Source organism: Molothrus ater, chromosome Z (assembly GCF_012460135.2).
Source record: "Molothrus ater isolate BHLD 08-10-18 breed brown headed cowbird chromosome Z, BPBGC_Mater_1.1, whole genome shotgun sequence".
Lineage (NCBI taxonomy): Eukaryota > Metazoa > Chordata > Aves > Passeriformes > Icteridae > Molothrus > Molothrus ater.
Genome location: NC_050511.2, coordinates 13,542,438 through 13,568,347, shown reverse-complemented (window position 1 = coordinate 13,568,347; position 25,910 = coordinate 13,542,438). Strand labels below are relative to the sequence as shown.

Sequence of the window (25,910 nt, the reverse complement as noted above, 5' to 3'; positions counted from 1 at the left end):
TTTAAAAATCCCACCCAGCAGCAATGATAGAGACAGTGATGACTCTTTTGATTTCCTATGACAAGTTTACACAATGTAATAAGGATCTGGCAGAACATCACTTTGCTAATTTTGTGCTCAAGTTGTGCAACAACAATTCTTGGCAAGCTCAGAATTAAAAGAAAAATCTGCAAAGGCAAGTGGAAAATAAAGCTATGCAGGAAGCTCTGAGTTTGTTTGTTTTTTTTTCAAGGATATAGATGACCTTGGATCCCAGCAAATTGGGAAACATGTTTTGAGGACTCTAACACCTTGGCATATTTCCACCAGTCCACTGGAATCAAGGGGATCCAATGTAGGATTGCCCTCTGCATGGAATCCTTGCTGGTTATTTGGGAGGTGAAGGATTCAATATCTCATATTGTAATTATTTTTTTAGAGCAAACGACTTCCTGGTTTTGAACTTGCCATTGCTGTTTCTGTTTTGCATGTGTGTATTCTCTCATTTACCATTCCAATCCCTGCCTTGGCACTCAGTTGTGAGGTGGTGCCTGTGCTGCAGGACAGAGGCTCACAGTCCTTATCTGCTGGCAGCGCTTGCCCAGGGTCAGAGAACAGATCTCGCCATTGAGGGCAAAAGGCAAACAGCTGTAAATAACCTCAAATGTATTCGGACTTTTGCTTTCTCTGGGAGCCTCCCTTTGGTGGAGATGGTGCAGCAGCAGACAGGTGTCTTGCCTGAGCCTGGACTCTGTCTCCTGTTTCCTTGTTAAAGCAGAAATGAGTCATGAGCATGAGCCTTCTTACCAAATTCTCACTCTCCTGCTGCCAGACTGAAGGCAGAGAGGTCGTGCAGCTCCCTGGGGCAGCACAAGGAGACCTGCAGTGCATTGAGCCACTGTGGCCCAATGCAAATGTACTTTGATTCCTCTTGGCTCATCCTGGGCAGCTGCATTTGTACACAGAGGTAGTTCTCCACGCTTCTGCAGAACGCATCTCCCTGGGCATGCAGGTGCAGAGGCCATCTCATTCTGAGCACTCCTCCCACCAGATCAATTTGCCTTCATTAAAACATAACCAAATCAAACAAAGCCTCAGCCTTTCCTTTGAAAGACTGCAGTAAACCACACCAGGGTGGCATGAGACTGCAATGTACACTGACTTTTCAGGTAACAATCTTACAGTAAGTTAGAAAGGAGGATTTTTTTGTTGTTGTTGTTGGCTTTAATGAATACGGGTTACAAGACCTATGGAAAAGTTCTGTGGGGTTTGCTCTATTTCTTTAAAATGTTAATTACTCTCTCATGGGCTAATATTTATATGGTTTCTGATGCACTGATGGGTTGGTGTTTTGCTCACTGATAAGAAGAAAGAGTTTTTTTCTATGTACAGCATAGTGATGGAATAAAGCCAGTAATTGTTGTGTAGCACTTCATCTCTTTTCCAAGCTGGCATTGTGGGTGCAAGAAGCCAGAAGTCAGGTAAGGAAAAAGAAAATATCTGTTCTCTTCTCACTGGCAAGGCTGCTACTTCCTCTGCCTTATCATATTTTTTATTTGATTTTACTTAAATCTCTCTGAAAGGTTTATTCATTCATGAGTTTTCCATGTAAAAAGTGCTGCAAGTTCTCACTGCACAACAGTGTGAAGACGTACTGCCTTTCTTTGCTCAGGGAGGAAGCAATGGTTGGATTTGATGCAATTTCATTTTTTTTCAGCAAAGTATAAAAAACATAATAGCATATGTGACTAAAAAACTTAAAGCAAAAAACAATTGCACAATTAATTTCAAATTTTTGGAAACAAAGTATTTTGGAGTATTGTTTTGAAACAAATACTTTGGTTTTTAAATGTCCTACTGAATTTGGGGGGGATTTTTGAGGTAAACCAAATTTATACTTCTCTACTGTAACAGCCTATCAGATTTAGTGTTGATTCAAGCTCATGATGAGGTTTGCATTTTTTAATTAATACATATTTTTTCTGGATTTTTTTTTTAGTTTACCAAGTATTGTTACCTCCTAAACACTGGCTATAACCTTCTGTCCCAGCAAATGAAGTTTGATAGACCACTGGAGTGAGAAACAGGCTAGATGTTCTCTTTTTACTGCTGGTGGAAAATTCAGATGAGCTTTGAATAGTGATTGTTTGCAGGCTAGTCAAAACTTTGAAAAGGGAGAATTCACTGCAATAAAATGCTTATACAAAGGGTGTTTATAGGCATGTGAAAATTAATTGGTAACAGGCTAATAGATGTGGCTGCCTAGTCTTAAGTTCTTGTTTATTGTTTTACATACTGTGTATGATGAACTCTCATATTTTTATTCCTATTCTAGAAAATATTTTTGAGGATATTCTAAGCAATGAAGAACAATAACAGATCTTTATTTGTCACATTCAAAATAATTTATAAACAAATTCTGAAACAGAAATAATGCACAATTGTATTAGTACTCCTGATAAATAAGTGGCCAAAAAAGCCATTGTGACTTCTGGTCCTTGAAGTATTGACTGAATTACTGCTATGTCTGTCATGCATGATTCTCCTTTCTAGGTGCCCTGCTTAGCACCTTTGTATTTTGAATTCTGCATTTTAGAAGAGACATCTCTGTTAGAACTGTGGCATAACTAAGTGATGGTTTCTTGAGCTTTTGTTGCTCGTCTCTGTAGATGGACACCTCTGGCATGGGCATGACTGTGCCAGTGCTCCTGGTCCTGCTGAGCCTGGTGATTGGGAGCAGCCAGGGATGCTACTGTGAACATTACCCATGGGGGCCGTGGTCTGCCTGCTCACAGACCTGCAATTTGGGCACACAGACCAGGCACAGGTAGGGCCAAGCCACCTCACTACTTCTGTGTTTTTCTTTCTGTGTTTTCTGTGAAAAATAACACTTCTGGAGAGTGGCACCCATGTCCAAAGCTCCACCTTCCACAATATATTGAGAAAAATTGTCATGCTTAAGTGTTTATCAGATAAATAGATTATCTTTTAATTGCAATGCTTTAAAATTCCAAAATTTAGTATCTAGAACATTACTGCCTGTGAGGCAGGGAGAGAAGGGGAGGGCTGGAATTCAATGATCCTTGAGATCCCTTCCAACTCAGACCATTCTAATCCTAGGAGCCAGTGGCTCCAAACAAACCTGTATCTGCTAATAGATGTAATGAGGGGAGGACAGCCAGGTCCTACAGTGGCCTTGCTGGCAGAGTGCTGTGGGTGTTCAGCCCCTGTGGACACAGGAGGCTCTGGGGGCCCTGCGCTGGCACCATGCCACAGCAGAACAAGCTCCAGATTTCCTCCCTGCACCATTAGTTATATGACAACAGATGATGTCAAATAAAGATTCAGCAGCATCAAATTTGATGCAGCACTGTGGTATAATCTAAACTTGTGAGAAATCCCCTCTTTTCCTCCTGGCTCTGTCTGTAGCTATCCTCTGCGACATCTGAAGTGACATGAATCAAAAAGAATTGCTCTTTAAACTTAAGGCATATTTGGATTTTTCTTGTAATCAACATTCTGCAAATGCGTATTATCTCTCAGGGTTTCCTAGTTGGGTTCAAATAATTTTGTCAGCCTTCACCCACAAGTAGAGAACACCTACAGTCTGTCTATTCTTTCCCAGTATATTTTTTTAACTTTTTTTTTTTAGGCAAATAAGAATGGATGAATATTATAGCCAAAACTTCTGTGACCAGCTGTGCACAAAGCAAGAATCTCGTACATGTAACCAGCAAACATGTCCTATCAACTGTCAGCTTGGAGACTTTGGCCCTTGGTCAGAATGTGACCCATGTGTTAAAAAACAAGTAGGTAGAAAATGCATTATATGGGCTAAATGCAAGAAATTATGCTAGCAGATTTCTTTGTTTCAACTTTACAGCAGTTAATCTGGAAAATGAGAGTTTACCTTTTCAAGGGAAATTGGTTATGAATTACACAGTAGGAGCTGGACAGAACAAGTTAAAATAAGCAGATCAAACCAGAAAGGGGTTTTACTAGAGTAAATCCGTTTATGAGACTGCTTGTGATGCTTATAAACTTGCTTCAAAGTTTCCACTGCCATAGTTAAAGGTGAATTTTTCACATAAAGAATCAACTAAACTGTAAAGTGTTCATGTAGGCTTAAGCAGGACAATGTCACAGAATCTTTGCTTATCCATAACATTCTCTAAGTTCTAAAGACGAGAAAAATAGAATCAAATTATCTCTTGAAACGAGTCAACAAATCCTAAGTGCTGTTGGTTAGAAATTCTTAGGCTATATCTTACACTGATTGTCAGGATCAGTTTGAGATTGATGTTAAGAAATACAGAGCCCCATTCCCTGAACCTTCATAGCATGTACAAATCCCCCCACCTCCACGAGCAGTTGTGCTAGTATCTGTGGGACAAACACCCAGGATGGTGTTTTTCCTCTTGGGCTTTTCTCTGTTGATGATGGTACACTTTTAGGCAAGACAGTAGAGAGGGAAGAAATGAAACATCAGGTTAAAGTGAATTTGACCTAAACAGACTGAGGGCTGTCAAATGTAAGGTTGTAGAAGATAGAGGGAAGTGACAGCAGATTGTGTGGGGTAGTTTGTATGGCTGGTGGGTATAAGCTTTGAAGCCGACCATGAGAGCAGCTCCGAGGTTCTGTACAGACACTGCCCATGCCCCTCTGCATGTACCGCTGGGTTTCAGAAATCCATGCCTGAAAAGCAACCCTGAAAAATCTGCTAGACATCATATCTTTACATAAATATCTAACTTTCTGATGCCCAAATAGGGTGAGAAAGACATAAAAAAGCAGTTCGACGTGTGAGAGGTGAACCAGCCTGTGGGGTTGCAAGTAGGATGGGCAGTATGAGAGCAAAATATGGAGAATCAATGAGAGACTGGGAGACAGAAAGCTTCAAGGGGTGAAAGGGAATGTTCCTCTCAACTGAACTGATTTCAATACCCTCTTATAAGTCCAAGTTTCTTACCTTATATTACTATATAAATGTATTAATTTTTGCTAGTTTTAAGTATTGATGCAATATATTTGCTTCTTAAAACAAAAAGGGGCTTTTGTGGACTGTGGTCCATTTTCCCCTACAAACTATAAAGATCATTGCTTGTGTCATTTATAAATAGGAATAACCAACAGAATGGAGGACCTGGCTTAAGTGTAAGAGTGGACTCTTAGTGTAGCAAGTTCCCATTGATGGGGAGCCATAAAGAAGTGGAAGCTCTGACAAATAATACGAGTGAGTGTTACGGAACTAAAATGGAGTGTAAGGAATGGTTCTCACAAGCTTGAAAACTTTCTGGTGTTGTTCTTTGCACTCTCCCTTCAGAGTCATTTGGTTACTGATTTTCATTAGAATCTTCCTGCCCTGTTTGTCTCCAGAGTCTGTCTACAGGGAGGGAAGTCTGCAAGGGACTGTACTTTTCTACTACTGGGAAAAATGCTTAGAGGAGAAACTGTTCAGGCACATGCAGACAGGTCTCACTGGAAGTCCTGTGAAGTGGAGTGGAAAATATATCTGAAGTGGTTTATCTATCACCCTCCAACTTTACTGTTTCGTGTGGAGGGTGCTGCCTCAGGGAAAGAAAACTCAATGAGCTCCCAGAAATTTTCAAGAAAAGCTTTTTGTCCTCTAAGTCATCCAGTTCTCCTCAGACAAGCGGTCCCACATGTGGGAGTCTGTGGGAACTCAGCACACCCCTTTGGATGTCCAGAGTTGCTGAGAACCCTGTTGGGGGGGCTCAGAGACCCTGGCATGCTGCCCGGAACACCTGGTGGCTTGATTTCGACCCTTGCATCGAATTGCCAGCTTTGTATGAGGATGTGAAAGTCACACAGGTTTGGATGGTGTAATAATAAGATATTCACAGGGTGAAAATGTAGATTTTAGGATTTTTGGTATGGGGGTTATGAGGACAAGATGGAGGAACCAGGGCGTTCCTGGTCTAGTCCTTCTTCTTTCTTCTTCTTGTTCTCCATTTTCTGCTGTGATGTTGGCACTTTGGGATTGGTTTAGAATAGAGGTGCACTGTCTAACATAGGTGATAGGTATTAGGAATCAAGAGTAAATATGATGTACGTAGTTTGTAGTATAAAAGGACGATACCGCCTCGGGGGCGGTCACAGTGCTCGTGGCTGCCTTGCTGAGCAGATCTCAGCTGAGCAGAAAGAAAATTTTATACATTAGAATTAATAAACAACCTCAAGATCAAAAAGTGAAGAGTCCAAACTCATTCTTCAGTTGTGCGGGCTGAAGCAGAGACATCCTACACATTCTTGGGGCAGAGAACATCAACAGCCGAACTGAGAGGAGTCAAGCCAGCTGGGTTGTCACTGTCAGGGTATTTCTAATTCAACAGAGATGGTGAAGAACAGGAAAAATCTCTGTAAGCCTGTTCTCACATAATTTCCTACTGTATATCTTGAAGATACAGGAATGGAATTTCTGATTCCTTTGGTGATGTAGACCAAGTAGTCTGCAGTTGAATCATTTATGCTCCATCAGGACTAATGAGGCTCTTGGATATCAGTTCCCTGCCTGCCTCACCTGGGATGATAGCATGGCAGAATGGGAGGACAAGAATGAGTGATTATTTCCTCCAGGGCTGTGGTTCTGATAAAGCTTCAGCAGCACTGACGTGTGTGGCTCTGCCTGGGGTGGGACTTAGCTACAAACAGCTCACAAAAACAGCCCTGGGCTTGTTTCCTCTGCCTTTCAGTTCCGTACCCGGCCACTCCTGCGACCATCCCAGTTTGGGGGCCAGGACTGTACCGAGCCACTGGTGGATTCCCGTCCATGTTTCCCAGCCAAGCTCTGCAACATAGTGGAAGTTGACTGCAAGAATAAGTTTCGGTGTGAGAGTGGTAATGATAATCCCCATTGTGTAACTGCAGTATTACCATTTAGTCAAATTTTAGGTAGTGAGGCAAAAGACATCCATACATTCTGCGCATAAATTCCAGGGAAAATGGACCAGGGAGAAAAGTTTATGTGAGGATTTTATATGTATTAGTAACAGCTTATCTCTTCAGTTTCTTCTGTAAGTAATTAAAATATAGTCCCTAGCCAGGGGTGTCACAATGATCATGATAGCTGGGCAGTAGCACTGTTCCAATTCTATTTCTTTGCACAAATTTTTCATATACAAATATAACTGCAGAGTTTGTCTGAACATAAATTCTCACTATTTTTGTTAGGCTTGTGACTATTTCTTGTTTGCTTCAATTTAAATATACCTGATTAAACTAAATAATTTTATCCACATATCCTTTTGCCAAACTTAAAATTAAGCCTTTACAGCTTTGAAATAAAACAAAACTCACAGAATTGAAATAGTAATTTCTTAATTGGGATAATCCTGGCTTTATACTAATTCAGTGTTATCATCTATGGCAAGCTCACACCTTTGCAAGGGAAAAAGACAAGATTGCCCTTTTCTGCATTTAGACATGATGAACCTTTGCTGCTGCTGCTCTTTCTCTGGTGCAGGTCGCTGTATTTCAAAAACACTGGAATGTAATGGAGAAAATGACTGTGGGGACAACTCTGATGAAAGAAACTGTGGAAGGAAAAAGACTGTGTGTAACCGAAAGTATGAGAGCATCCCAGGTGTGCAATTAATAGGCAGTGGGTAAGCCAATTCTGCTAATCTTTTTGTAAGCTTTAGTTGTTACCTCACTAATTTACATGAACAAAATAATTCCCAGTAAGCATGTGAGAGAATTCATTAAAGCATATAATCTCTCAAATTAAAACTGGCAAGAAATTATAACAATACAACAAAAAAATTAGACTAGGACTGGCCTGCTGCATCTTCCAGTCCCGCTCTGCACTGCTGGTAGACCAGATGAAGAGGTGTCAAGGAACACTGTCCTTGACAGTGTCCTCTAGAAATAGAGAACCAGTAGTTCATTTTCCTAGAACCATTTTTAGGGTCTCCACTTAAGACTGACTGCCTTATGCTGACTTTGGGGTTATCAGTAAGGTTAGGCACTGTTGGAAAGCAGGAAACTGGATTGATGCTACTGCATTTTTCAGATGAATTCAGTGTGAATGAGAAGTTCTTGTAATTCCTTTCAAAGCAGTAACAAGACCCAGATGCTCATGCCCTCAATCAAATCAACAATACTTCACTGCAGCTGTATACCATGAAATGTTTCAAGTCCATACATTTTTCTGGAATTGTTTAATCTCTGGAAATAAATTTTTTTTTAGATTTCACATTTTCGCAGGAGACAGCCGAGGGGAAGTTCTCGGCAACTCATTCAATGGAGGGCGGTGCACAACGGTGAAGCGCAATGAGACAAGGAAGTTGTATCGTGTCCCTGCAAATCTGGAGGCTGTCAGCTTTCAGGTACTCTCAAGCAGCAGCTCCTCCCAGCTGTAAAACCCTTGCTGTGATCACAATCCAAATTAGTGTTAGGTAGTACTGTATGTTTTAGAACAAAATTTTTCAATCTGGTGAGGCTTGGACGTGCTTCATTTGATATGCGGAAAGAGGATAAACGTTCACTCTCCACTCATGGTTTTCAGATCTGTATTAACTCAATGCACCATGTATCAGAGTCAACATGATTGATTTGAGCTTCTGCTTCCAGTGGCTGCGGCCTTATTTTGTTCCAACTTGGTACCAAGGGCCTTCTCCTAGCCAGACATCATCTAGGCAGAGGTTTGTTCAACTACAAGGCTTATTCCAGCATCACTTCTGTACTTGAAGAGCCAATGGCTGCAGCTCTGACTCCAGCTTCCTCCCTGTCACCTGCAGCCTTGGGATCCAGTTCCTCCCTGAGCCAGTTCAACCCCTCAGTCCTGCCTGTTCCCTGCCTAGCCCCTCCACAGTGCAGCAAGGAAAGGAGGCAGGCACTGAGCCTGGAATGCAGGAGGACAAAATACACACAGCCTGGAGAGGAGGCTTACAGGACCAAATGGGAAATGACCAAAATGAACCTAGAATCTTCTAATAAAAAATCTAGGAACGACTAATACCTCTTTTATGGACACTAGCATTCAGAAAATGCTTTGAATACTGTGGTTGGGGCACAACATCTGGCTGTGTACGTATGAGCAGGACCTGTTTGAAGCCAGTAGATGCTGCATTGGGAAAACAAGAATGCAGAATGTAAAAAAAGCTCAACTAATGGATGAAAACTGATTATTTTTGCCACAGGTGTTGTGAGATTTTAGGATTACTTTAACAGAGGCAACTGAAAAAAGGACACCCTGCTACATTCCACATAAAGTGCAATTGAATTGGCCATGACATGTAGGATTTATCAACAATGGTGAAAAATTACTGTCTGCAGAAATATTCAGATGGGAAAACCAACTTTTGGTTTGCCCAGGTCTTTTTATAGCCAGTAAAGTTCATTAAGTTGCTAATGTACATTTGCAGAACTGTAAATGGTTTGTGAAATTCACCTTTAGGAGTGCATCTTTATCTTTTAACATTTAGAGCAGCTTCTCATATAGAAGGGTCACTGGATTGGGCCTTCTTGGAACTCCAGTCTATTTTCCTGCAAAAGCATAGGATTTCTTGAAAAATGGAAGGTGGGGGAGGAGAATGGGCCACCTCATTTCCCAAAATCCTTAGCAGTCCTATTAAGCAAACAGGTCTAGAGAAGGAAAAAAAAACCCTAATTTTTTAAAAACACACAGGGATTTTCTCAAATTTTGGGAAATAAATAATTTCTGATCTGATGCTGAGGTTATCTTGGTACATTGCTCAACACCACCACTGGAGGTTTACCAACTCAATCAGCAGGTTTGCTCACAATTCCTCTTCATTTGCCTTCAATCCACCATGCAGTATAGTGCTAACAGTCCAAGCATACTCTGAGACTCTCCTGTGGAATCCTGTTCATTCTTCTAGCTGGAAATTGAGAAGAAAGATCAGGAAGCACCAAACTCTGTCTTGTACAATATAGAAGCCATGGGGCTGGGAAGTAGTCATGATGTGGACACAACATGTATGTTTGGAATTCTTTTAAAAGTGTGTTGGAACTTGTTGAAAAATATTCCTAAGGGTTAGGGCCCAGGGATGAGAAGCTTTAGAAGAAAGTGCTGCATGCTTTTTTGTAGTTGTTGTGTAAACAACTATTAGTAAGTTCTTAGCTTGTATTCATTTTGCCTCTTAGCCTTTCTCAGTCTCATCTTTTGTGTAGCTTACTTTCACATCTCAAATATTCAAGGAGTATTTTTTTCCATTAAAAAACATGAAAAAATCAAGAATTCTTTGCTTAATAGTTTTCCATTTCATATTATCATTTATGCAAATGCATTTTGCTTTCCTGAATTTCCAGGTAACAGATGAAGAGGATGATGTAACATCAGATTTCTACAAAGATTTAACTCCCCTGAGTCACGTTGCTTCTTACAGCGGTTTGTCCACTCATGGTGGTAAACGTTCTTTTGGTATCCCATTTTTATTCTCAAAAAAGACGCGGGTCCAGGTTACATCATCTTCCTCCTTCAAGAAAGCTATTGAAGCCTCATATGAAAAGGTAATTAATATTGCCTTCAGTTGCTTTCTTTCAGTTGATTTGTGTCTGCTCGTTTCAGAACTGAGCTGCCAAAGGCTACTTTCCCTATCAAGACATTGGCCCACTAGAATTAACTATTGAAAAAATCCTCTTCTGATATTACAACGTGTTCCTGGTTGTAACATGGTTGTAACCTTTTGTAATGCATCATGGTTTTCTGCACTTAGTACAGAAAACATAGGCTTATTCCATTTTTAAGAAGCATAGATTTGACATTTTCATATTGGGTAAACCATTCCTTCCCCTATCCTAATTACAGATTAAGAGGGCATAATACCGAACAGCAGCAGACAACTCAAAAAATAAAGGACGTGCACTCAAGAATGTTATGCATATGCACGTAGTGGGTATGAATCTACATTATTTTTTAATTGGTAATTGACTTGTATATTGAAGTCTCATGTTGGAGTCTCAACTGCCAAGATGCATTTTGGTCATAAAGATAATCTCAGAAATAACACACCCACAGAAAATTTTCTCAGAACAGATAACATTTTTCCCATAAGATTCTGTGCCTTCAAAGCAAATAAATACTGGCAGGGTAAAAGATTATGTATTTTTATAAGTTAATGGGAGTAAATGATGGGCTATTGTTTGCACTTCTGCATGGGAAAGGCCACAGGACTGAATGATAATAAGGCCTGTTGAAACCCAGGAGTTCTAATGCAATTACAGTGAAACTTTTGTGGAAATATTAGTCTTAACATTAAGATTTCCTATGATGGAAGTTTGCTGCAGGCCTTTCTTACTTGTCCTAATGGTTAAGCAACTTGATTGCTTGAACAGTCCATTGCTTCTAGTTTGAATACAACTATCCTGAAGTTTCAGCTGCTGGAAACCTGTTCACTTTCATGCCCATGTACACACATCAGGCAGCTCTCTTGTACAATTGGCAAGTTTATTTTGGGGGAACAGTGGCTTCTTATTGGCTTAATCTCAGATCAGACCTAATTATGAAAATGTTAATTTAGGTTAAACTTTCAACAGAAAAGTTATTCTGTGTATACATTGGTTTTCAGCATTGTTGTCATGGAAGGTGGTGAGGTGCAGGAACAGGTTTTCTAGACAAGCTGTGGATGCTCCATCCCTGGGAGCGCTCAAGGCCAGGTTTGATGGGGCTTTGAGCAACCTGGTCCAGTGGAAGTTGTTTCTGCCCACAGCAATGGTGTTGAACCTAGATGGCCTCTAAGGCCCCTTCCAATCAAAACCATTCCATGATTCTGTGAAATCAGAGAAACCCACCAATAACTTAGTCTGGTGTTGGCTAAAGAGGACATGGTTTAAAATCCTTTCTTAATAAATCCACGGGAGGATTATTACCTTGGGTCTTCCTTGTGTTATCTACTGTATCAGACAGGAAGCCTCTATTTTTATCTCTGTCTCCATAAATTGTATTAGTGAGTGTTTGTAGGTAGATGTGTATTGGTGTATGTTTGAGAGACCTACAAGTAAATTTGCAACACTTCCTTATATAGTGAAAAAAGAAGGCTATACTGATCACTTAAGAGGAGAGAGGAATTTTCCTGCATTTTGGGACACCTCATTCAGACCTATATGTTAAAATATGTATAAATAAGATATTAATACTCTTGGCTTCTCTAGTTTCTGCACTCACCTCCCTCTGAAGGTGCTAATACTTCCCTTTTCTTATTTCTAGAATTCCAACTTTATTAGAGTCCATAAAGTAATTTCTGTTGCAAACTTCACAATGAAACAGTCAGATCTGCAGCTCTCAGATGTCTTTCTAAAAGCACTTAACCACCTGCCCCTGGAGTACAACTATGCTTTATACAGCAGAATATTTGATGACTTTGGCACTCATTACTACACCTCTGGGAAGATGGGTGGTTCCTATGATATTCTTTACCAGTATAGCTCTGAGGAACTGCAGAACTCGGGTATGTAATCTTTAACAAGAAAATATCATTATTTGTTTAACAGCTTTACTTATCCCTGCTTTTAGGTCTTACACCACAGAGTAAGATCTCCAACAGCAAAAACTTCTTTAGACTTTCAAAGACTATTAATTACTCACATTGCTTACATATAGAGCAAGAAGAAATTTTTGCTCTACACTGTATTTGAAAAGTTCAGGAGATTCCTTATTTGGTAAATGTCACTGTGTTCAGTGAAACCACTTAAGACCTTCAGACCAGGACCAGGTGCCACCAGGAAAAGTTGTTCCAGTTGTTCCTATAGCATAGGACTGAGGTCTGGGAGGTATAAGGGGTACTTTTTGGGATGCAGTCAACAAAGTTGATGGTTTGGATTAGAAATTACTTTAATATTTTCCCATGACTGCTAGACTCTCAAAATGAAAAGACAACACCACAAAAATAGAAATCTAAAGTTAAAAGCTGTGATCTTTAATGGCACTGCTGTAACTTGCATGGGCTTGGGAGGGTAGCTGAAGCACACACCTCTGTCCAGCACTGCATGTGGGGCAGCACGTGCCTGCTGCAGTGAGGGCTCCAGTGGTGGGTGAGGAGCATGGGAAGCTGCTGGCTCACCTCAGTGAGGCATGGTGCCTGCCGTGTATCATGGTTGTGCTGATAAAGATGCTGCTCTGTGGTGTTTCTAGGCCTGTCAGTTGAGGAATCAACAGAGTGTGTCCGTAGAGAAACAACCTGGCGTGTGTTATTCTGGAAGAAAAAGAAAGTCAATACCAGATGCACCACAAACAGGATGACTGTGAAACATGAAGGTGACCATGATGAGAACAGGGCCATGTCCTATTACTTACCCTGAGAGATATCATTTCCCTCAGCTTCCCCAGGTGACCTCTCAGCTTTGTTGAACTACAAATGCTCTTCTACCACTGTCAGAGCAGCCAGTGTTTCATTGTCTGGCTCTGATACAAGCATATCATATTCTCATTTGCAAAAGAAATTATGATGTAGGTGTGCTATTTCTCTGCTCTGGAGTGCCATCACTGGGGATCTGGCGTCACTGGCTCTCTAGCTGGTCACAGATCTGCCAAACACTACCCCTCACCCTGGGTCTTGGGCCAGGAATGCTGAACTGAAAAATGAGCAAAGCTAGAAATTTGTGTCTATGACTCAGTCCCTGATCTTTTTTAAGGGTTGCTCAGAGCTCATTGAGAGAGTTGGGCTGCAATAACACACTCCCTGACTTTCCCTTCCCACCTTCCTCATGCCAAGCAGACATATAGGTACCGGGGTGCCAGAAATGTGTCTCAGAACTGCAGAAGGCTGGTGCATTTTCCATGAGAATGGCAAGAGTCATGTTCTGCATCACTAAGGATAGGAATTTCATCACTTCCACCATGTTTTTGTCCTCAGTAATTGATTAGTATCTTACTTGGATGTTTGCAGCCAGGACTAAACCTGCCATGCTGTGTGTTCTAGAGGTATCCTCCTACTATGCTGTGTGCTCTAGAGGAGGCTGCTGCATCCTCTGCATTTTCCACTACTGTCTTACACTCTGGATATCCCCATGGTTCAGGTCTCAAACACTTTCATTTGGAATATTATCACAGGCTTCTGTCATAGCAGGTAGGGATTGCTCTTCTGAGCTTTAACTTCATCTTTTCAAGAATAGTTCCCAAAAATTAATCTTAGTATATTCTTTAATATCCTCTTATACTTTTTCTTATAGTTGTGTTGTCACATATGCTGTCTTTGGCAGACTTTTTCTGAAAATACTGTAATGAAATCGTCTTTCAGGTTCCATTTTGGAGTCAGCTGAACGATCAATTTCCTTGGTAAAAGGTGGCAGGTCAGAATATGCAGCAGCTCTGGCCTGGGAGAAAAAGGGGGCTTTTCCAGGACACAGAGTCTTCACAGACTGGCTGGAATCAACAAAGGACAATCCTGTGGTGATTGACTTTGAGGTAAGAGAAGAACAAGAAAAACACTGAGATAGCAAAGACTAACTGCTCTTCATAGAGCTGTGCAGATATTTTTTTCCTCTAAACAGGGATGATTATGTATGAATGTACATAAATATGGGCATAACATCAACATACAGAACTTCTATTAGGATGGCTTCTTATGCATGTTGGTTTATAAGGCACACCAGTTTTGCATTGTTCATGGACAGCAGGATTGAGAGTGAGGAATGTGAATTACTTACTCTGGCACCAGCAGGAGCTCAGGCATAGGCAGGGGTTAGTTACTGTGCAGGAAAACAGTGCATGGCATCATTCCCTTGTCAGGCCTATGTTGCAAAGTGTGGCACATAGCTGAACTGAAATGAAACAGCAACGCTCTCTGTCTCTGTCCTGCTCCTTTAGTGCAGTGTGCTGGTGCTGCTGTGGGTGCACCGAGCTGTCTCCCTCCCCATCTGGTACGGCATCTGCTCAGCAGCACTTGAGGCAAACAGCAAAACCTGCCTGAATGCAGCATCCACTGAGGGATGGGATCCATGAGGGATCTGCTGACCACATCCTGCTGCAGCTGCTGAACTCCTGAAGGCAACATAGGGATGTCTGACATGACAGGGACTGGATGCAAGCAAACCCTACATCACAAAGTGATGTGATGTGTGGTAGAGAATGTCCTGAAGTTTAGGACATAGCATCCCACTTGGTTGATTCTGCCCTGGCTCACTGAGTCCTAAACTGGGGAGATAAAAGCATTATGAACACAATAACTTTTATATATATATAGCACTGCTGTGCTCCTTTAAAACATCCACAATTCCTGTGTGATACAGCTTCATATGTAGGCTCTAGCTCCTTTTAAAGCTCTAGCTGCTCCAGTGAGGGCCCTGCTGTGTTTTGGTTCCTGCTGACGGAACAGCTCTCTGCCAGGTGTCGCCCATCGTGGAGCTGGTGAGGAACGTGCCGTGCGCGGTGACCAAGCGCCACCACCTGCGGAGGGCCCTGAGGGAGCACGCGGGAATGTTGGACCCGTGCCGCTGCGCCCCGTGCCCCAACAATGGCCGGGCCGTGCTCCTGGGGACACGGTGCCTCTGCCTGTGCCCGCCCGGCACCTACGGCGCCAACTGCGAGACGCGGGCTCCTGGCTACACAGCAGGTACTGGGGCCATGGCGGCGGCCTGCAAATCTGGGCCTTCTGGAGTCTCTTCATCGGGGCTGATCTGCCATAGCCTGCCCTTACTAAATCCACAGCACCACATGGTGGTGCCCAAAAAGCATAAGAATAAATGTAGGGATTACAAATGAAAAATAGCCACGACTCCAAAGACAGTGTAAGACATGGTAAAATATTCCTTAGCTACGTAATTAAGGTAATCTGAAATGAGCTATTCGGCAGTAAGGGTGAAGCTGAGATCAAAGATAATTGACGCAAAAAATTAAGAAACCCATTGCTTAACATTGCTAGTTTTCCCTATAGCCTATTATGCTTAAGACTAAATGGGTAATGAGCATAAAAATTGTTGATTACAGTTTAGAAGGAAAACTCAGTTGTCATAAGGAGAGAGAACATAATCACCAGTCTGGAAAATTTAAAGAGCAATTTAATGCAAAAACATTTTTGAATTAAATTTGCACTAGTGCCATACCTAATGGAAACAAAGGAGACATTATACATGTTTATATTCCCAGTCAAAAGGGAACATAAGTTAAAGTCACTCAGGCAGGTACAGTTTTCATTATCTGACCCTGATGGAGGAGTATATTGAAAGAAAAAAACAACTGAAGACAGAGATGGATACAGACAGTCTATTGCATGCAGAAAAGAAAGGGTGTGCATGGAAAAAAAATATGCATGTTTCATGGTGGTAATAGATGCCAGGGGTTAAGAGAAAACAGTGATAGTAATCTTTAAATGTAACTGGCATAAGATGTAGATTTTGAGTTTAGACATGGTGTGAGAACTCAAATTTATTTGAAAACTCATTAAATAATGACCTATCTAAGAAACTTGTAAGTACCATGAAAACACACACATCTGTGAGTGCAATAAAAGTATAAAATATGCTGCCTCTGAGTTTTAATGTTACTTGCAACCAAAAATAGAAAGGTAAATGTATTTTTGGGTTTTATGAAGCAGCTGGAATTTGACTGGACACCTTTTGAAAAATTTTACGTTCTAGATACAATCTATTCCCCTAAACTTAACAATTTTAAATTTTCTGAAAATGGCTAATATGAATTTACCATCATCCCTCTCATATGTTGCCTTAAAGTAAATATTGTGTATGGTACTGGCCTGCCAATAAAAGATGGTGTCTCTTTTATTCCTTGCAGTTGCTGTTGATGGCCGATGGGGTTGCTGGTCTGAATGGAGTCCATGTGATGCTTCCTTCAAAAGAAGAAGGACCCGGGAATGCAATAACCCCTCCCCAATGAACGGTGGGAAGCCATGTGAAGGGCAGCGGGAAGAAGAGGAGGACTGTTATATCTCTATGTTCATAGACAGGTAAGAAGATCAAAAGATGTGTCATGGGATGGTTAAGGAGTGTTCCAGAGTGGTTCTGTGACTTCCAAGGAGAAATTGCAGACAACTTTCCCCTCTCAGTTTCTTTGGTGGAGCATAGAAAAAGCAAACTCTGAAAATCTCTGCAATTTGCTTCTCGTTTGGATTTATTAATTTTTTATTCCTAGAAAATTGCTGATGAATTGCATACTAAAGTATGCCTGTAGATCTTGTTTGATGCTTTGCGTGGCTTCTTTTCCAAAGCCAAGGAAAATCTTTTTCTTCTCTTCATTGGAGTTCACTGTTTCTATTTTTTTCCGTATCCCCTCTTTTCTTAGAGGTTTAGATCTGAACTCAGTCATGGAGAGAGTTTGGATGAAGCTACCAAGTTTCTCATATTTCAATTTCAAGTATGCCTGATGTACCTTTTTAGCATGGTTTCAACTTCAAATCCTAGCCCCAAACCGGCTCAGTTTTTTTCATCTTTAAGCCCAAGGCTTCAGGATTTTTTCCTCTCCGCAGTGAATAGGAGAGGGTTACAAGCAGTGGGCTCCACAGTTCTTTGTTACTCATTTAGACACCATGTGTCATGAGTGTGTCATGGCCAGTCACCTTTAACCACTTCCTGGGGCAACAGGAATTACGTGGATTATCTAGAGATTTCCTGTTATGTTGTTCTTTGCTGCCTCTTTTTCTTTCTGTAAAAAAATCTTTAATTAATTATGTTGATAGATGTATTTAGCACTTTTTTACTGCTCTCATGCTCTCCCTCCTATCAACCTGCAGTTTTGTCCACCATCTTCTATTTAACAGAATAAAACTAAAGGGGGAGGATGACATGACCTACTTGCAACTCTCCTGGCATTCTGCCATGGTTATTTGGTGAAATGAATGCTTAAGACACAGCCTTACAGCAAATTTTCACTTTTCAGAGGTGCTCCTTGTATAAATGATGATGAAGCCAGGAGAGAGGAGAATGTCTTGATCGGTGAACCTCAGTCTGGATGTTTTAGGCCAAACTCACCAGAATACGGCTTTATCAGGGTAAGTATGAAAAATGACACAGAAGAAAAGTGCAGTGGTTGCAGAGATTGGAAATTTTGCAGCTTCTCTGCTGTATGTGCCTCACATCCAATCTAGCTACTGTGCTAGTGAAAGCGCTGTATTCAAAGAATGCTGCAGGACTCCAGCCCACCACACTACACCAGCAACTGAAGAAAAGTCAAGGTAAAATTCATTTCAAGTGGTCCTTGACTCCTTGTTTGGTAACCATGACATCAGTTACTGCAACTGGAAAAAGTTAGCATTATATTGGTGAGTGAATGACTCATATTTCATTGTAGGAAATGCATGCATTCATTACATCTTATCAGGATTTTGCTATTGTTTCCTTTGACAATGCCCAGTCTCATTACCATAGATCCTTGCAGAGCTTTTTGGTGTGGGTTTCTTAAATTAATTTTTAATTTTTTTTTTTTTTTTAAGAGTGAAAAGAACCATTATGCTGTTGGGGAGGAAGTTGAAATTGCTTGTGTGAGTGGGTATAGCCTCATTGGCTACCAATACCTTCGGTGCCTGCCAGATCAAACCTGGACACAGCAACATGTTGAGTGCCAACGTAAGAAAGAGAAAATGAACAAAATGCACACCCAGAAAATAGAAGGGGAAGAAAACATACAAAAACGATTTTAATAAAGGTCTTTTAAAAACAAATCTCTAACATATCTGAAAAGATAGCATTTTAAGAAGGTATATAATGTAGACATGGCAAAAACATCGTGAGTCACTACATCACCCCTCTTTCAATTCAGAAGTGTTACTATTATGTGCTTTGTAAGGAAATTGTAATATGCAGTGCGTTAGAAAATCCTCAGATGGATGCTGAGAGATCGTTCTATTTTCTAGTTTTAAATAGCTTTAACAAAAGGACTCACCTTTTGTTTTCAGACTTACATAGATATCTTTAGGCTGATACAGTTATGAAGAAGAAATCATTCCTACAGAAATTTGTCTACTATCTTTTATATTAAATGGATGATGTGTTTCTAACCATGATCTCCCAGGCTGCCTTGAAAATCTCTACTATAAATCAATGCATTGAACGATTTATAGGTCAGTTAAGAATTAAGGATCAGAATCAGTCTGCGTTTTTCTAACAAGAGAGATTTCAGAAGTTTTCTAAAACTTGGTATAATTTCATTGACATAGTCTTCATTTTAAAAAGGAGTACCTGAATATACTTATGAGATTTCTATTGCCATTGACTTTCTTCCATTTACAAAAGAAAAATTAAAATATGTTGTTAAATTCCATTTTCTTACTATTTTTTATATTGGCATACATTGGAAACATTTTGTCATTATTTAGTTATTACTTGAAAAATATTTTAAAGACGATGACAGTGTGCTGAAAATTTCTAGACTTGATTATGTTAAATTTTTATTAGTTTTGAATGTCAGACAAATATTCAGTATTACTGAGTGTCTTTATATGGTTCTTCAGATGAAGCATTATGACTTTCTGTAAATATCCACAGAGCATTAAACTAACTAGAATTATGCTTTTTTTTATTGTTTGTTACAGTCTCAGTATGCCTCAGGCCACCAATATCTGAGAGTGTCACAATTTCCCCATTTAAGCAACACTACAACATTGGTGAAACAATGAAGCTGAGCTGCCCAGCTGGGTTTGTAGTTGCTGGTCACACAGAGTATACCTGTGGGAAAGACCTGTCCTGGATACCTCCTATTATGATGTCTACTACATGTGAAAAAGGTTAGTATGCCTGTAGATACTTACTGCTTCATATTGCTGGTATTAACAGTGCTGTTTATTTCAGCTAGCTAGAACTAGAAGGCTGATGACTGGGTTTAAGACATATAGCAGCTGTTCATTAATTTTAGTTTTCCTTTGTGTCTCCCATGGTGACAGAATTTCAGCTCTAAACTTCTGCATTAAGTTCAGAATTTTTGGAAGCAATGTACTGTAAACTTTAATAATGAAATTGAGAAACTGCAACTGTTTGCTTAAAACCAAACCCCAACTGCATTAACAAGGCTTTATGAAAGCAAGGTAGGAAAATGCATTCTATTGAAACTTTAGCTGCTCTTGTTATTTTCCACTGATTTTTACGAAGACTGATGAAAATAGTTCTGGCATGCCAACCAGGGAGCTTTTGAAAAGAGAAACTTAGGACAAATAGAAATAAATCCATTTCAGCTTTTATGGTAAGAGTATAAAATATTTCTGTTCACTCCTTACTAGTTACAGTAGTTCTCACTTGTTTTCTCAGATGTGCTAACCAAAATTAGAGGTATTTGCAGTCCAGGACAAAAGCAGATTGGATCTCAGTGTGTTTGTATGTCTCCAGAAGAAGACTGTGGGTAAGTGCTGTAATTAGAAATCAAAGTTTCTCTAATGATAGATCAAGAGGCCATTGTGACACCGAACAGGAAGAGCAGGAAAAGACAACTGCAAATCAAGACTACTCTCTATTAAGATATTAGCTAGCTGTTCCTCTGTATTCAAAGTACAGTCCTGTTTGTAGCCTATGAAATAAATAAAAAATCACAGAATCCCAGAATAGGTCAGGCTGGAGGGTCCCCAGTGGTCTGCTGGCCCAACTTCCCTGCTCAACCAGGGCCATCCCAGAGCACATGGCACAAGATTGTGTCCAGATGGTGCTTGGTGAGGGAGACTCTACAACTTCTCTGTGCACCCCTGTTCCACCCACAGTAATCCACTTCTTTCTCATGTTCAGGTGGAATTTCCTGTGCACCTCTCACTTCCCCCCTTGCCTCTTGTTCTTTTGCTCGGCAGCACCGAGCAGAGCCCAGTCCTGCTCTGACCCCTCCCTGCAGACACTGACAGACACTGATGGGGTCCCCTCTCAGTTGTCTCTTCTCAAGGCTGAACAGGGACAGCTTCCACATCTTTTTCCCATAATAGAGGTACTCCAGTCCCTTGATCATTGTAACCCCCCACTGGACCCACTCCAGGAGTTCCATGCCTCTGTTGTGCTGAGGAGCCCAGAACTGGACACAGCTCTCCACATGAGCCTCACCACGGCTGAGTTCATATGCAGGGTCACCTTCCATGATCTCTGGGCAGCGCTCTCTCTAATGAGCCCAATTACATTACTGTAATGAGACACCACAGCACATCATTTTAATGTACACTGCTCTCTGCTCCTGGAGACCTCTGGAAACTCTGGAAACAGAGACTCCTGGAAACTCCTGGAAACTCTTCTCTATTTCTCCAATGTTATAACCAGACACAAGGAGCATGCAAGAACTATGATCTCTAAGGCTCCTTCCAATCCAAACCATTCTATGATTTTATGATCCTCTTTTTGGAAAATGACTAAGCTTCACAAAATGATGCTGCTTGGAAATGCATGCACCTTCAAGGAACGAATTCACTCAGTAACTGAGAGCATTACAGAAAAAAAGGAAACTAAAAGCCACATGACTGGTTTTGCCTGCCCTTGGTCCCAAGACACCCGTGTGTCAGAGAGAGTTGCACACACAGCTGCAGGGATGCATTAACTCAGAAAAGCCACCCAGGCCCAGTGGAAATTTCCCATCCTTGTGGAGGTAACAGCCTCTCCTTTTTCCCATACAGACACATGTCCTTCACCTCCCAATGGTTGGATAGGACCAAAGCTTCCCCATCTCACAGCACTTGTTTTATCAGGTCCAGGTCCTGCAGTGCTAGGGCAGCCTTAGGTCTTTAGGTCAATCTCCAGCCTGGCCACAGCTTTGCTGTGTTTCATCCAATGCTGATGTACTGTTTAAAAGTATGGATTTGTTCCATAGCCTGCTAAAATAATTTTTCTTTTCTTCCTTTGGGCAGCCACTACTCAGAAGACATCTGTGTGCTACATGCTGTTTCTGAACAGAATGTGACCAAGCCCAGCTGTCAGTACTCAGCTGAAATGTGCCTTGGAGTGCAGTCATTTCATTTCTTGCATGTTGGCCCTTGCCATGGTAATTCCAACCTAGACTGGGCTATTGAGAGGGCAAAGCTCTCTGCAGATAGCTTGAAGAAAGAGCCCTGTGGCTATGACACCTGCTATGACTGGGAGGATTGTCAAGGTATGGCTTCTGAATGGGTGAGATTCAGCCGTCCCTTTGGATCTAAAAGTAAAATGTGCTGACTTTCACTGATCCAAGAACAGGATTTACAGATATCATAGTCCTTCCGGGCACACAGAGTGTGAAAGTGTGGTCAGTCCTGTGTCCCTGCTACCCAGGGTTACGCTTGGACATGTGCTTTTTCTCTTTACTCACAACTAGTGTAGTGTTGTTACTTCCCATTAGAAAGGCACTAGAGGAACTTGGGAATTAAGAGAGCTTTTTCAGGAGAATTAATATTTGAATCTTTAATCACAAAAAATGTAGTTTGTAACATTTTCACCCATTCCTTGTAAGGCTACTAGCTCCTAGCTTGTACTTCAGGAATTAATTTGGGCCACACCCTATATAACATATAATTAAATTGGGAAATTTAATCATGATACTACTTCAAAAGCAAGACTGGGGCCATCAGGCTTAATGGGATTTTAATGGCAAAATTTGCAAATACCCATATGTGAAAACTGTGTTTATCAAGAGTTTTAATGAACTAGCTAAGCTGGTAAAAAACCTAAGAGGATTATTTTCTAAACAATATTGTGCAGCTTGGCTATTTACTATGTAACCAGATGATACGAGCAGTAGGTTTTTCTGTAAATGTCTGAGGTGCTGACTGGCTCTGCTCATATCAAGTGTTTGCCAGGCAAAGGCTGAGTGACACACACTCACTCTGTCCCTTGCTGCCAGAGACAAATCTGATTCTTATCACACCTGGTCTACTTAATGATAAATAAAGCAACAGCAGTGTGCAGCAATCCTAAGCCTCTGTTTTAGGATACAAGATTTCTGCAGCAGAGAATTTGAAGTAAATATGGCTGTAAAATTACTGCATGACCTTGTGGGCTCAAGCAGAGGGCATGACCAGGTGTGTCCATCAATGGACATGCTCTGGTGGAACCTCTAGGTTCCATGTGCTCCTGGGGAAAAGGTGGTATTTTTTAAAAAAATTACTTATTCCAGAGCCTCTAAGAAGCCTAGTTCTGCTTCCACTGTGCAAGTGTCTTCAAGCCGGATCTTGTGCCAGAACTTCAGTGTTTTTCTCTTGAAAGCCTACAGAGGAGCTCTGTTCAGAAAAATAAGAGAAAGGGGAGAAAAAGAAATAAGATTAGTAGTCAGTGTGGTGCTCAAGAGATTAGAACTGAACTCCTTACCATCTCCACAGAAGGCCACTTTTCATGAGTATGCACAAATATTTAGGAAATTAATATTTGTTTTTCCTGAAAGTGAGTAGTTGGTATCAATACAGGGACAGAACATGCTGCAGAGAAGATCCTGCAGTCCCATGAAAGAAGCTAAATGGAGGAAAGCACACATTTTTCATGCTTTAAAAAACTGAAGGCAGAAACTCTGCCTAGGGAATTTCTGGGAAAGAATATAAAGAGTCAGAACCTGATTAGATCAGAAATAGGTAATGAAATAACCAGCAGGACAGAGCTTTACCACAGGCCAGCAGTAGGTAGCTTAGTATTCATAAAGTGAACTTTAATGAGATAGGAGCTGACACAATATGGACGTTAAGACTCCATTTCATAGCAAGATTGTGTTCAAGGATAATTGGGAAAAGAAAGTCAACTTAATATATCTTTGTTTAGAAGAAAAGTCAGGGAAAGCCAGTGGATAAAAATAGTTAGATCGACTCTCCTTTTGTATGGGCCATTGCTGGAAAAACAGTTACATGAAGCTGATTATGCCTCTATTCCTAATATCCAACCATCTAGTGAATGCACTACAGGCTTTTTGTAACTAATATATCACAAACATCCACTAGTGTTTTTCCCTGTTGGACTTTGAAATGTCATCAAAGTATAAAATCTGGTTTTAGTCATCTCATTTGCTGCTATATTTCCACACATTCATTCCCAGATACAAAGACCCAGTGCTCCTGCCTGATGCCTTACCAGTGCCCCAAAGGAGAGATCCGCCCTCACTGCATCCAAATGGAGACGACAGGGAGGAGGAGGACAGTCAGTCACTGCATGCTGGCAGCCATGAAGTGTGCTGGCATCAAACTGCAGGTGCTGGAGCAGGGGAGCTGCCTACAATAACCCATTTGCTCTCTGCACACACCATGATCATTGCATCAAATGCAAACTGAGCCACCCACGGAAAAGCTTGGTTGGTTATGAAAGGATAAGTGGATCAAAACAAAAGGATGAGGAAAAAAAATCCAGCTCGTTTAACAGCTTTTTGGGAGAAGGGTGGCAGTGCCGTTTTCTGTCTGAAAATGTCCTGGGCTCAGGGGTTTAAGGGTATAACTTGTTATTGCTGGCACCTCTGGGAATGTACAGAGGAAGGGAGGGGAACAAATGGAAAGGGAGAAAAGAAATATTGCCTTTGGTCTCCCCTAGAGCTGGATGAGACTTTTCCTTTCCTCAGCCATTTGTTGCTTTGTCCTTGTGCTTGTGACTGCTGTTCACTCTTGTCTCACTGGCTGAGTATCTGCTGTATCACACACGCAGACAGAGCAAGCACTTCAGCACCACTTCTGACACCAAATGGGGAAGGGGTAGCAGGAAGCTACCTGCAGTCATGGTACAAATGGAAGGATCAATACCAAACACTGAAAACCGCAATTACACAACGACTGAGTGAAGTCATCAAAATGATTTGATTTGTAATTGGAGTGGCTGAAGGGAGGAGATGTTTGCTTTCTGTGTTTGTTTACTGGGCTTCAGCTTCAGGCAGAGAGCCTGAAACCTAAAGCTTGGAGAATTTCTATAGTACCCCTCAGCATGAATTAAGAATGTTTGTACTTTAAATATAAAATAAATATTTAATGAGCAATGCACTGGGCAGAGTCCTACTGCAGTATGTGATTCTACTTGGAGTGGTTGTACTTGGAGTCTGCAGAAATACATCAAAATCAGATTCCTTGCATATACCTGCATCAGCATCAAACCTGAGAGCAATTGTATGGGGCACCCCAGCCCAGCTATGGTCCATGCCTCCAGCATTCCTTGGTCACAAATCATTATTTCTGAGCAGTTGCAACTAGAATTTTCTCCTCAGCACTCAGAATTTCACAAATCTGAGTATAAATCTGCCTTTTAAGAAAGGGTAAACTGAACTCCACTTCTTTCTTTACCAACAGACATTTGAACAATGACAATCAGGAAAAAAGCAGAATCATAGAAAAGAATCATAGAATTTGCTGAGCTGAAAAGGACCCATATAGATCATCAAAGTCCAACTGGCCCTGCACAGGACACCCCAAGAATCACACCATATGCCTGAGAGCATTGTCAAAATGCTTCTTGGACTCAGACAGCTTCGTGCTGTGACTACTGCCCTGGGGAGACTGTTCCAATGCCCAACCACCCTCTAGGTGAAGAACCTTCTAATAGCCAACCTAAACCTCCCCTGGCACAACTACAGGCCATTCCCTCTGGTCCTGTCACTGGTCACAACAGAGAAAAGATCAGTGTGTGCCCCCTCTTCCCCTCAGGAGGCAGTTGTAGCTGCAGTGAAATCTCCCCTCAGCCTCCTCCAGGCTGAACAGACCAAGTGCCCTCAGCTACTCCTTGTACAGCCTCCCCTCCAGACCCTTCACCATCCTCATGGACCTTCTTTAGACACTCTCTAACAGTTTCATGTCTTTTTTATGTTGTGGCACCCAAAACTGCCCCCAGGACTCGAGGTGAGGTTGCCCCAGTGCAGAGCAGAGCAGGACAATCCCCTCCCTTGCCCAGCTGTCCATGCTGTCCCTGATGCCCCTAGGACAGGTTGTCCCTCCTGGCTGCCAGGGCACTGCTGGCTCACCTTCATGTTGCCATCAACCAGGACTCCCAGGTCCCTTTCCATGGCACTGCTTTCCAGCATCTCATTTCCCAGTCCGTCCATACATTCAGGATTGCCCTGTCTCAGGTGCAGAATGGAACATTTTTCCTTGTTGAACTTCATAATGTTGGTGATTGAC

General features: G+C 41.4%; 1 protein-coding gene across 1 annotated transcript; it reads left to right on the top strand.

Annotated features, from left to right (window-relative positions):
• The first annotated feature begins 1,118 nt into the window (after positions 1 to 1,118).
• Positions 1,119 to 24,039, top strand: C6 (complement C6). The gene is made up of 18 exons (XM_036402992.1): positions 1,119 to 1,148; positions 2,649 to 2,806; positions 3,632 to 3,788; positions 6,693 to 6,837; positions 7,463 to 7,604; positions 8,189 to 8,327; positions 10,273 to 10,473; positions 12,170 to 12,410; positions 13,094 to 13,216; positions 14,199 to 14,365; positions 15,287 to 15,512; positions 16,691 to 16,862; positions 17,792 to 17,903; positions 18,345 to 18,477; positions 19,443 to 19,634; positions 20,152 to 20,242; positions 21,714 to 21,955; positions 23,858 to 24,039. Exons 1-18 carry the CDS (start codon positions 1,119 to 1,121, stop codon positions 24,037 to 24,039), a joined length of 2,853 nt encoding a protein of 950 aa, XP_036258885.1.
• The last annotated feature ends 1,871 nt before the right edge of the window (positions 24,040 to 25,910 follow it).